The sequence below is a fragment of the Macadamia integrifolia genome, unplaced genomic scaffold (assembly GCF_013358625.1).
Source record: "Macadamia integrifolia cultivar HAES 741 unplaced genomic scaffold, SCU_Mint_v3 scaffold1663, whole genome shotgun sequence".
In the NCBI taxonomy this organism is placed as follows: Eukaryota; Viridiplantae; Streptophyta; class Magnoliopsida; order Proteales; family Proteaceae; genus Macadamia; species Macadamia integrifolia.
The window spans coordinates 33622-45833 of record NW_024868295.1 but is presented as its reverse complement, the minus strand read 5'-3'; the positions used below and the strand labels follow the sequence as shown (position 1 = coordinate 45833).

Below are 12212 nucleotides of genomic sequence, written 5' to 3'. Positions count from 1 at the left end.
CTCTCTCAGACACACACAGACACAAACACACATTTATCGTTCTCTTTCTCTCTCTCTTACACACACATTTATCGTTTTCCAGGGTTGGGAGCTCGTTTTTCTTGTTCTGAAGCTCTTTCGTGGACATTGCGAGAAGCGAGGTTGCATCGGCGAACAAGGGATCATCGGTAACTTCTTCGCGCTTCCATTCTATTCTCATCTGTTGTTTATTTCATTTTCGCATTTACTGATAATATCTGCTGCTATTTCCATTCTATCTTCGTTTGGAAATTGAGATTGATGAGTCGGTGCTTTCATTGTAATCTAAGTTTTTTTTTTTTCTTCTTCTTTTGTTTCGATCATATCATCAGCTTGATTCCGTCCGCTTATTTTCTTTAATTTTGGTTTAAATCTAATATGTTTGAAGGAATTAGGATTCTCTCTATAAAGTGGAAATGAAAACAAGCTCAGATCTTTATTTTGGTCTTGCCTTTTTAATTTTTTTTGGCTGTCAATTGTCTTGCAATTTCAACTTTATTGTTTTTGCCTGTTTTCATGGCGATCTTTCTAAGATTACATGATCGGCGAGAAGAAGAGAGAGGATTAGAACAGAAAATTCTCTCTCTCTCTCTCTCCCTCTCTCATACACGCGAGTAGAAATCCCAATGTACACAGCATCTCCACGTAGGTGGATTTATTTTTTTTTTAGAAGAAAGAAAAATATATTTCTTTTTTTTGTCATGGTTTTCCACGCTGGCGGGGTGGGGAGCCCACCAACGACGGTGGCGCATGAGAGAGAGAGAGAGAGAGAGAGAGAGAGAGAGAGAGAGAGGGTTAACAATTGTGGCACCGAAATGAAAAGGTGGCATGGAGGCATGGAGCTGAGAGTTGAATACTGTTACGTTCGTCTCTCTCTTGAAACCTCTGTAAAGAGTAGAAGAGAACACTTTAGCATGACAACTCTTATTCCCTCTTATTAAAAAAAAAAAAAAAACATACACTTCGTGTGGAGGGTACTGAGGCTGCTCATTTGGGATGAAATAGAATTTGGATTTTAGAGAGAGACAGAGAGAGAGAGAGAGACAGAGAGTTTTATTAATTATTACTTGTACGATTTATACTTCATAGGGAATTCTCGATGCAGTCTTCATCTGTGGACGTAGGTGTGAGAAATAGTGATTTTTTCCATCCTCGGTAATGGCCTACTCTTGGGAGAGAAGGAATAAACAAAGTTGTTAACTAGGTTAGGGCTTATATATTCAGGTCATATGAGTGAGGGGTTTAACTGAATATCAAACAAGGTTTGCTTTATGGTTAGAAGACTAGTGGAACTCTCTGACCCCACACAAAGCCACAATAATGTCTACTTTGGGGCAAACACTTCAAGGTTATATACATGTCGTGATTATGAAAGGTCTGCCAGAAGTTACCAATTAGTCCAGTCTCTTTCCTGTAGATGTACAACTAAAGAGCCTACCCCCCCTCAACGTCTCTCATGTTTCTTACCCAACTTTCAAGGCTTAACGAATCTGGGTCGTTTCTTGGGCATGACATTCTCCTCCCTTTGCGGCACAATATCCCTGTTGTAGCATCACACAATGCTATGATCTGCTCTAATACCATTTGTAATTCTCTGTCTCCATGTCAAACCATGATATTGTCCACTTTAGGGCGATCCCCTCACGACTTTAATTCCTTTGTGAATGGGTTTTAGAGGTTACCAACTAGCCTAGTCTCTTCCCCCTAGAAGATGTGGGACTAAAGACCCTGCCTCCCTCAACGCTTTCTTGTTTCTTGCCCAACCTTCAGGGCTCAACGAATCTGGGTCGTTTCTGGGCGTGACAACTGGAAATTGGAATGTTATGATCATTGTATTCATGGAAAATAAAAAAAAGTTAAGTTCAGTATAGTCATACACCAGATTGAAGGAATGATGTATAGCATTTATTCAAACGAGCTTTGAGGTTTTTCTCTTATACACTTGCTTGGTGGTTGTTAGTATTTGTTGAGTTTAATTGATATTTCTCAAGGAACACTTGTATTTATATGTTGAGAAACAAAGATGATACGTTCTTTTTTTATGTTTTGTTGATTAAGAAATTCAATACAAGAAGAAAGGATGGAATATATAGGCCCTAAGGCAAAAAGAAAATAAAAATAACAAATGCTAGCAAAATAGCCAAACACTAGGGCCAACACAAGAGACCCTTTCCAATAAAGTGGAAAGAACAATGGGACCACACCCCTACAAACTCGACACCGCTTCTACCTCATCAACTATTAGGAGAAACGCTCAAAACAAGTAGTTGTCTACTCCAAGTAACACTGGCCTTCAGAGCAGCGTGAGGACTTGGTTGAACTAAATTGGCTTGCTTCCACTTTGATTTTTTTTGAGGGAACACTCAAATCCTGTGACTATTCTTAGAAGGAGTGGGAGGACTCACCCTGTCCATATGTAGAACATTAGATAAAATATCCGGACTAAAATCAATCTTGCAAATAGTATTGTCGATGGGATTGTCACATTGGAGGACCACAAAAAGATCACCAAAGTAGGACGAAGACTCAACTAGTGGTAGATCGGGGGAAGAATACTGAGTGACTTGGTCCAAGGCCCTAGCTGAACCACAAGAGTGAGGGTTAGGATCACCCTGCAAGTGTGAAGCCACAATCTCTTGCATCGCGCTAGTAGCTATGGTTTGTAGCCGTATTGCCTTCTCCAGTATCAACCTCAACAAACATGGAAAAAGCATGAAGAAGCAATATAATGTAGATCAAAACATGAAGAATAAAAGTTAAGTTACTATCCAAGTGAACAATGTTTTGGGTCCATATTTTTCTATTTTAATTTCTGATTTAGTTTATTTTCAATAAGTTTCTATTTCCTGTTTTATTTTTCAATTGATATGAAGATTATTCAAAGGAGTAAATCTACTGCTAAACAAGATCCTGCCTGGAGTTAGGTCCTTCGTGTCCTAGCTATACATTACAATGATTAAAAAGCACATAGATAAGAGGATCAAGAGATTCAGAAAAGATAATGGTTTAGAGTTTTGTTTAGGAGAATTTGATGACTTATTGTTGAGGCTCTACAACAAAATGATATAGCAGAGCATGTGAACAGAACTCTTTTGGAAAGAGTTCACTATATGCTTTTCAATGCTGGTATGTCTAAACAATTTTGTCTTCAAGTAGTCAACACTACACATGCTACCTAGTGAACAACTCTCCATTGACCGCTATTGCATTGAAAACTCTTGAAGAGGTATGGTTTCATACTTTTTCTCATTATTCTCATTTAAGAGTTTTCGGATGTGTTGCATATATATGCTCATGTTAATGAGTGTCAACTAGAACCTAGAGTAATGAGATGCATTTTCCTTAGTTATGGGTTTAAGGTTAAGGGTTATAGGTTGTGAGTGATGTTTTAATCCTAAGTTACCCAAATGTTTTATCAGCAAAGATGTTACTTTTGATGAGTTTGCTATGTTTCACCCGAAAAAAGAGTCTTGTCATGTAAGCAAGTCTCAAGATGTCAAGCAACTTAGTAGCTCCACAGAAGGTGCAAGAAGGCACCTCTGATCAGATCATTGAAGAAGAGGTGCAATATGAGGATGTACCAGAAGAGTCACAATACAGTATCGCTACTTGGAGGCAATGAAAACAGATTAGGGCAACACCAAGGAATGCAGATTTAGTGGTTTAAACTTTGACCGTGATAGAGACTTTTTACAGGTCAGGAACCTTTCATGTATTAGAAGGCTTTCATAGGTATTAAGTATGCCTAGTAGACAATTGCTAAGACTCAGAAGGAGGAACATACGTCTTATATTCATTGTGCCAATGGGAGAGAATGCTTAAAAAAACAAACTCTTCTTCTCTCTTATTTGTTAGAAAACAAAGAGAGACCCTTTGTATAGAGAGTTGTGAGGCTAGTCATTTGGGAATAATGGGGTTTTAGGTTTTATAGAGCGAGTTACCGTCATTAGTATGTTTTGTACTCCATAGTGAATCCTTGATCTTGTCTTTGCTCATGGACGTAGGCCAAAGGCCAAACCACTTAAATCTTTGCCTTGATTGTGTATACCTTTTGTTCATATTCTTTATCATCTTTTTCTCTCTCGATCTCTACATGCTGATCCTATCATAATACCCTAGAATAAAATATTTCATATAGACTCTCTGATCATTGTAAATTAGGCATGATTTTTCAATCAATAATTTAAATGCCAAAACCTCTTTACAACAATCATTTAGAGAGGTCTCACCGATCTTTCTTCAGTCTCAGTCGATTGCCACTCATCCTCTACCTTCTTGAGCAAACAAGATGACATATTATGCCCAATACAACAACAACAACTACATCTAAAACCTTATCCCAACTTAAATGGGGTCGGCTAGATGGAGATTCCAAGTAAGGATGAGCGCGAGGATCCATGCAAAAAGATTGACCGGTTATGGATAATTGTAATAAGTGCTTGCTGTCAACTTGACGCACCACTACAAATCAGCCATAGACTTATAACGCTAGACTATAATAAGGTACCGACTATTTACTTGACGTACTATATAGATCAGTTAAGGTAAAGTGTCCTATATGCATTACATCCACCAGCAAGACAATCTATCACCCAACCTACATTTATGAGAAGAATGAGGTAATAATTCTTGATAGCCCTGCTAAAATAATATCACCCAACATTATACACAAGAATACATGCAACCACCCTCACAACAAAAATGAGTGAATACAAGGCACTACGAGAAAAGCTGGCTTAGGATACAAGATGTTTAAATAAGACACTAAAAGTCTTGTTGATGGAATTAGAAGGCAGTAAAATAGAAAATAGACAAAATATACATCAAATTTACACCACCATGGCAGGTCAGAGACAACTAGGCATGACAATGGGGTGAGTTCAGAGGGGGATTCACCAAACCCTACTCCAAAGCCTATCCTAATCTCCAAACCAAGATCCACCACAACCCATGCCCAACATGTTTACAAAATCCACATTGTGACATCTAATCCTCATACACCACACACTGCCTGAAGCAGAATTCCTTCATGGCGCCCAGTTCCTTTCGTTCCACCTATATCTCCTCAATATGAGCAGTTGTTTCTACCACCTCCAGCTCTACCAAGACATGAGCATAGTGGCCCAAAACACATACTTTCATTCTCCGATCCACCGCCACTGGTCTACTCACTGCCTTGACCATAGACAACACCACATTTTCATGCCAATGCTCCAATGGTAGATCTGGAAAGTGAACCCAAAACCAACTTTGTCAACACAGACTTATAATAGATGTTTTCATCAAGTTAAACTTCCAGTAAGAGAATTAAAGCACTTGTTTGGAGCCATTGCCTAAAGAATCTATGCTCTTCATGCATCATTGCGGAATATGATGGCCCAGAACCTGATTCACCCAATAATCATAGTAGATTCTCATGATAATCACACTCTTCACATGTCTAAGATAGACTATTAATAACTGATTTTTGTTGCACTCTCTATGTACCTTGTGCCTATGATAGGAGCACAAGCTGTAACCATGTAACTTGAGAAGAGAGTAGAAGTAGAAGATGTGGAGCTGAATAACATCCAACTCACGAAAGGGAGAGAGCCTGAATTTTAGAAAATCTCTCTAATGGATAGGTAGCTCATCATGAGCAGGGGCCCTCTCCCCACATCGAGAGAGGTGTTACCTTGTTCGCATGGGATCTCACCATCCAAAGGATATATGGACCATAAGTCAAAGCAATTAATGCACCATTAACTCATGGTCTTATACTCCATATGACAATGGGATCCCATAAAGAGAGTTCACCACGTGGAGAGAGGATCCAAATTCGCTTTTCACAAGTATTCATAACTACTTTTCATGGTTTTCCTAAGATGTTACATCTTGGTCCTCCATATCTATGGATATGTGTGGCTCTAATTCGCCATTTGGATTTTACCCATTCATAGGTCAATCAATATGGATCCCCTTAGTTCATACGGATCCGGATCGGGATACGTACTCACTTAGGCCACCTATGTTTCCAAAACAGGTGAATGCCTAGATGGATCTAATTCATTTAACTTTTTCATTAAATATCAAGCCACGGTATTGTCCACTTTAGGGCAAACTCCTCATGACTTTAAATCCTTCGTGACTATGAAATGTGTGCTAGAGGTTACCAACTAGCCTAGTCTCTTCTCCCTAGAAGATGTGGGACTAAATAGCCTGCCTCTCTCAATGCCTCTCCTGTTTCTTGCCCAACCTTCAGAGCTCAACGAATATATGCCATTTTTTGGGTGTGATAGCTAGAAATTGGATTTTTATGATCATTATATTCATGAAAAATAGATAAGAGTTAAGTTCAATATCGTCATACACCGGACTAAAGGAATGATGTATATCATTAATTCAAACGAGCTTTGGTGTTATTCTTTTATATACTATCTTGGTGATTCTTGGTATTTGTTGACCTTAGTTGACATTTCTCAAGGAAGGACTGGATTTATATGTTGAAGAATATAGATGATATGTTCTTTAATTTTTTTTTTTTTGGCTGATTAAGAAATTCATTACCAAAAGAAGGGGAGGGATACACAGGCCCTAAGGCAAAAAGAAAATAATAAATAATAAATGCCACCAAAAGAGCCAAACACCAGGGCCAAAACAAGCAGTCACTTGTGTTTGCTCCTAGTAACTTTGTCCATCAGAGGAACGTGAGGACTTGGTGGAACTAAATGCCATTGGAGGGAACTCTCAAATCTCGTGACTATTCTTAGAAGCAGTGGTAGGACTCACCCAGTCCACATGCACAGCATCAGATGGAATATCCGAGCCGGAATCAATTATAAAAATAGTATTGTCGATGGGATTTTCACATTGGAGGATCATAGAAAGATCACCAGATAAGAGCAGAAACTCAATTGGGGTAGATCGGCGAAGAATATTGAGGAACCCGGTCCAAGGCCCTAGCTGAATCACAAGGGTGAGCGTTAGAATCACCTTGTGGTTGTGGGGCCATGATCTCCTGCATCGTGCTAGTAGTTATGGCTATAGCCACATTGCATTCTCCAGTATTGACCTCAGCAAGCATGGAAAAAGCATGAAGAAGCAATATGATGTAGATCAAAGCATGAAGAAGAGTACAAAAATAAAATTTAAGTTACTGTTCACATGAACAATGATTTGGGTCCATATTTTTCTATTAGAAAATTTACATCCACCTCTCCTGATGTTTAACCTAACTACATCTAACCCCCTCATGCTTCATTTATTATGAATAAACACCGTGAGTGAGGTGTTATATTTAAAATTAAAAAGATTATTTTACCCTTGTGATATCTTTACGTAAAACATCCTAAGTCAATGACCATTTTACCCTTATTATATATTCAAACCTAAATCTCAAACTTGGTCTTGAACCCTGGCCGTTTCCCCTTCAACTTTGCGTCTCTGTTCACGCCGAGTGACGAGTTTAATCTCAACAAGCAAGCTAATTTAAACTTAAACCCATAGAGAATGAAGAGAGACCCATCCACCAACACTTTAGTCTTTGTGTCTTAATTGTTGGGGATCCTTTACCATATTAAACATATGAATAACCCTATAGTTTTAGAATGCAAGAATCATAAAAGATATTTAACTATGGGTATAGTCCCTAAACCAAGATCAATAAAGTAGTCCCTTCATAGATCTTAAAATATATAACTATATAGATTTACTATATCTATAATAATCAATGGGACATCCATGACATGAACCATAAATGGGAATAGAGAAGTACCTGTGTAAGTTTAGAAGCCCCATGTGCATGGATCATGAACCTCTATCCCATGTGGTTAAACATTACTCCTATGAAGATGACAATGACGAACTACGCAAGTGGAGTCCTTCTACTGAGATCTTCTGCAGCCTCTTACTCTAGGGTTTCCTCTCTTTTTGTACACTTGCTCTTGTGAGAAAGCCGTGCTCCCAAAATCAATAAGGAATTAAGTAATGGCTGCAGGGACCGTCAGTATTCTATTTATAATAGAATCCTTAAAACCCTATTCCACTTTCACAATGGAAAGAGCTAGGAGTTTCCTAATCAGAGTGGGTTTATAATTGCTTGGTCCTAATGGATCAATCGGTATCTGTTAAGTCCACATAAAAATCCTAACATTGATGGCTTCCCTTCTTTCTATTTCTCTCTCCTTCTCCTTCTCCTTGTCCTTCTCCTTTTCCTCTCTCTCTCTCTCTCTCTCTCTCTCTCTCTCTCTCTCTCTCTCTCTCTCTCTCTCTCTCTTTTGTTCCTTTGTTTTCCCCTAATCTACGGTTCCTTCTACTCAACTAAAAACCCTTCTCTTAATCGTTCATGATGACCCTTTTCGGTTTCATTGTCTCTTCTGTAATGCTCGACCGCGGCTTCTCTGGTACATTTTTATTTTTCCTTAATCTAATTTATTTTATGATCTGGGTTCTTTTGCTCAGTATTCTTGCTCTTCCTTAATTGGTGATTAGAATATCGGATGAATTGGTTTTTTGTTGATGGATTCTGTGGATTTTAGTTGTACATTGATAGCTTTTGTGGGTTAGTGGAGTTTTCTCTCGATGTCGAATGAGGAAGAACCGGAGAGTTTTCATAGTCGTCATGAGGGTACTAGTTATGAGACCTAAGTTGGATTTTCTTCCAACCAAGGTAAAGATGATGGTTCTTCGAATGCAGAACCTCAAGATGCAGATTATTCTTATGTTTCCTTGCTGAATGATGAATTAGCACTTCAAAACTAACACCTCATTCGTGGTATTAGCTGGGCTAGGTTTATTTGTAATAAACGAAAACATGTGGGGTGGATGCAATTAGGTTAAATGTCAGGGAAGGTAAATGTGAATTTATTTTTTCTATTTTAATTTCTGATTTAGTTTAGTTTCAATAAGTTTCCATTTTCCGTTTTAAAGGAGAAAATCTAGTGTTGAACAAGATCTTGCCTGGGGTTACATCCTTCTGTCCTAGCTCTACATTATAATGATTAAAAAACACATAGATAAGAGGATCAGGAAATTCAGAATAGAAATGAATTAAGAGTTTTGTTTAGGAGAATTTGATGAGTTATGAAAAAATGGAAGCATAGTGAGACACCTTATTGTTGTGGCTCAGTAGCAAAATGATATAGCAGAGCATGTGAATAAAACTCTTTTGGAAAGTGTTCACTATATGCTTTTCAATGCAGATATGTCTAAACAATTTTGGCCTGAAGTAGTCAACATTACATATGCTCATGTGAATGAGTGTAAACTAGAACCTAGAGTAAAGAGATGCATTTTCCTTTGTTGTGGGTTTGAGGTTAAGGGTTATAGGTTGTGGGGTTTTGACCCTAAGTTGCCCGAGTTTATTATCATCTGAGATGTTACTTCTGATGAATTTGCTATGTTTCACAAGAAAATAGCTTGCAATGTCATCAAGTCTCAGGGTGTCAAGAAGCCAAAAAACATGGTGCAGTCATGGCACCGAAGCTCAAAGGTGGCACAAAATGAAGAGTTGAATGATGTTACTAGCTTTTTTCTTGAAACCTCCATATAAGGAGTTGGAGAGAATGCTTAAAAGAACAAACTCTTCTTCTCGCTTATTTGTTAGAAAACAAAGAGAGACCCTTTGTATAGAGAATAGTGAGGCTACTCTTTTGGGTATGTTTGGATTTTAGGTTTTTGAGAGTGAGTTACAATCATTAGTATGTTTTATACTCCATAGTAAATGGTTGTTCTTGTCTTCGCTCATGGACGTAGGGCAAACACTGAACCACTTAAATCTTTGTCTTGATTGTGTGTACCTTTTGTTCGTGTTTTTTATCATCTTTTTCTCTTGATCTCTCCACCATACATATTAACGTATCATAACACATAAGCAAGAAGGCACCAGAACAAATATACAAAACAGACTCTCTGATCATTGTAGATTGGGCATAATTTTCATCAATAATTACTCTACTTTTCAGACTCTCATTAATAGACAAAGCCTCTTTAAAACATTCCCATTCAAAATTTTAAAATTTGGGAGGAGCTTTAAGACCCCAAATACTCTTCCACCCTTTGAAAGTACAGTAGGGTTTATGAAGTTGTAAGAGGGATGATCGAGCTTCTTCTGGGGAGATAAACCTGTGAATCTTATCAATATCCAAAACATTCCTCTCTCTCTCTCTCTCTCTCTCTCTCTCTCTCTCTCTCTCACTCTCACTCTCTCTCATCTTGAAATAGTTTGAAAATTTTGAAAACGCAACTGGTTTGATGGTAGTAGTACCTCTTGGCACCAGGTTTGGTACATTTTGCTATGAACTATGATAAATTACTAAACAGTAGCTTGATATTGAGTGTGTAGATAAAATATGGGGAAGAGGAAGTCAAGGCCAAAGACAGAGCCCAAGAAGAGGATGGAGAAGCTTGAATCTGTCTTTAACTGCCCCTTCTGTAACCATGAAAAGTCTGTCAATTGCAACATGTAAGCTTCATTGTCCTTATTTTTCTTTTTCTTTTTTAATGGAGGCCTATCTAAGCTGGATAGCAGAGGCTACTCAAAAATCCATTCTATGAGCTTTAACAATATTGGAAGTATTTTTGTGGTCTTATAATAGATTCTAAAATTTTATATCCATCATCTCTCCTCCTTTTCTGTTTCAGTGACAGGAAAGAAATGATTGGAGAAGTAATGTGTATCATTTGCCAAGAGAGATACAGCACCGCCATTACTAGTATGCTTCTCTATTGAGTTTGAATGCAATTATATTTTCTCATTCTCAATTTTCTTTTTCTTTTCCTTTGGCTTTGAGGGGAGGGGTGCCGGGGGGGGGGGGGGGGGGGGGAGGAGTTGGTTGTCTGAGGGAATGATGAGAGCATTAGAGTTTAGAGATACCTGGAACTCTTTTGATGGCTACTCTTATACATTTAATGTCCTATTGAGTTTATTTTGGTGGTTTTCAAAAAGGTTGGCATGTTAAGGATTATTAATGCTTTGATTTGGTATCTTAGTAGGCAGTTTATGGGAACCAAAAGGAACCAAGTTGGGTGATGGAACCTATTTGTAAATGAGGTCTAGTAGTGTCACTGGGCCAGGACTGAGTTGGGATTCTTTTGAAATTCAACCTGTCCTAACCCAACAATATGTAGCTCTGAGATTGGTCCTGGACCTGTTCTGGCAGGTACTCTGATCCTTGCCAACTATGCCCAACCTTACCTTAGATTCCAACAATGTGCCTACTGTCTTATTTAGTTAGAAAAATCTAATACTCTTAAGAAAGGGTAGAAAGAACACTCACTGGTAGAGCGGTCCCTACATCAGTGCAGGCGCCAATGAGGGATACACATGGGCATCAAAGGGGAGGGGGTTTGTGTTTCACAGGGGTGGGGGCATCATTTCCCCACCCCCACACCCCCTTGTGTCTGGGTCCAGGGGCCATACCACCAGGGAGCGTTCTCTTGCCCAAAGGCTAAAAGAATTTAAGATTGAATGGGCCATTATCTTGGATTTCTCATATAGCCCAAGGCTGTGAACCAGGGGGAAACCCAAAAAATCCTACAGAAGTCAATTTGTGGCACTGATGAATGCAAATGTTGCTTAATTTGATTTCTTTTTCTGAGTTCTTATGTTAATCTTCTGTTGAACTGACCTCAACTGATCTCAAACTTTGCAGATCTAAGTGAACCCATCGATATGTAAGTGAATAACACCAAACCCAGCTATTCACTTCTCCACATTCATACCTTCATGAAGTCTGATAGCTTATTTATTTTTGTGATTGATTTGGATTTGCACAGTTACAGTGAATGGATTGATGAATGTGAACGGGTGAATGAAATGGACGGTGAGATTTCTCCCAAGTCACCTCCTCTAACACATCATGATTCCTGGTGAAAGACCAGAAGGAAATGTGTTGAAGATCTAAACCATAATGGATGCTTTTAACATCTTTTCATAGGTTTAACTGTTTCATCAGTTGAGCTAGACTTTGCTACTCTTGTCATTAGAATTCTTGTTATCTGTATAAATTAGTTAGTTGATTATAAAGTCATTTGGAGTCATCTAAGATTTTCCATCTGTAAGCAAATTTTAAGTTGAAATTTCATTTAAAGCTTTTCTAAGGATGGGCTAAGGTACGTTTTCTATTGGTATTATAATGACCTTTTGATTTGTCTATTCCTTTTATTGAGAGAGAGAGAGAGAGAGAGAGAGAGAGGAATCTAATTGCAGAAAATGG

General features: G+C 38.3%; 1 protein-coding gene across 1 annotated transcript; it reads left to right on the top strand.

Annotated features, from left to right (window-relative positions):
* Nucleotides 1-12107, top strand: LOC122064469 (transcription elongation factor 1 homolog). Its single transcript, XM_042628174.1, has 5 exons — nt 1-167; nt 10340-10459; nt 10639-10709; nt 11649-11670; nt 11773-12107. Exons 2-5 carry the CDS (start codon nt 10347-10349, stop codon nt 11867-11869), a joined length of 303 nt encoding a protein of 100 aa, XP_042484108.1. The 5' UTR covers nt 1-167; nt 10340-10346; the 3' UTR covers nt 11870-12107.
* Nucleotides 12108-12212: the final 105 nt, after the last annotated feature.

Excerpts from the sequence above, each read along its gene's own strand:
- LOC122064469 (XM_042628174.1), top strand. The coding sequence starts at position 10,347 with ATGGGGAAGAGGAAGTCAAGGCCAAAGACAGAGCCCAAGAAGAGGATG. Across the intron at positions 10,460-10,638 it reads AAGTCTGTCAATTGCAACAT|TGACAGGAAAGAAATGATTG; the intron begins GTAAGCTTCATT and ends TTTCTGTTTCAG. Across the intron at positions 10,710-11,648 it reads ATACAGCACCGCCATTACTA|ATCTAAGTGAACCCATCGAT; the intron begins GTATGCTTCTCT and ends CAAACTTTGCAG.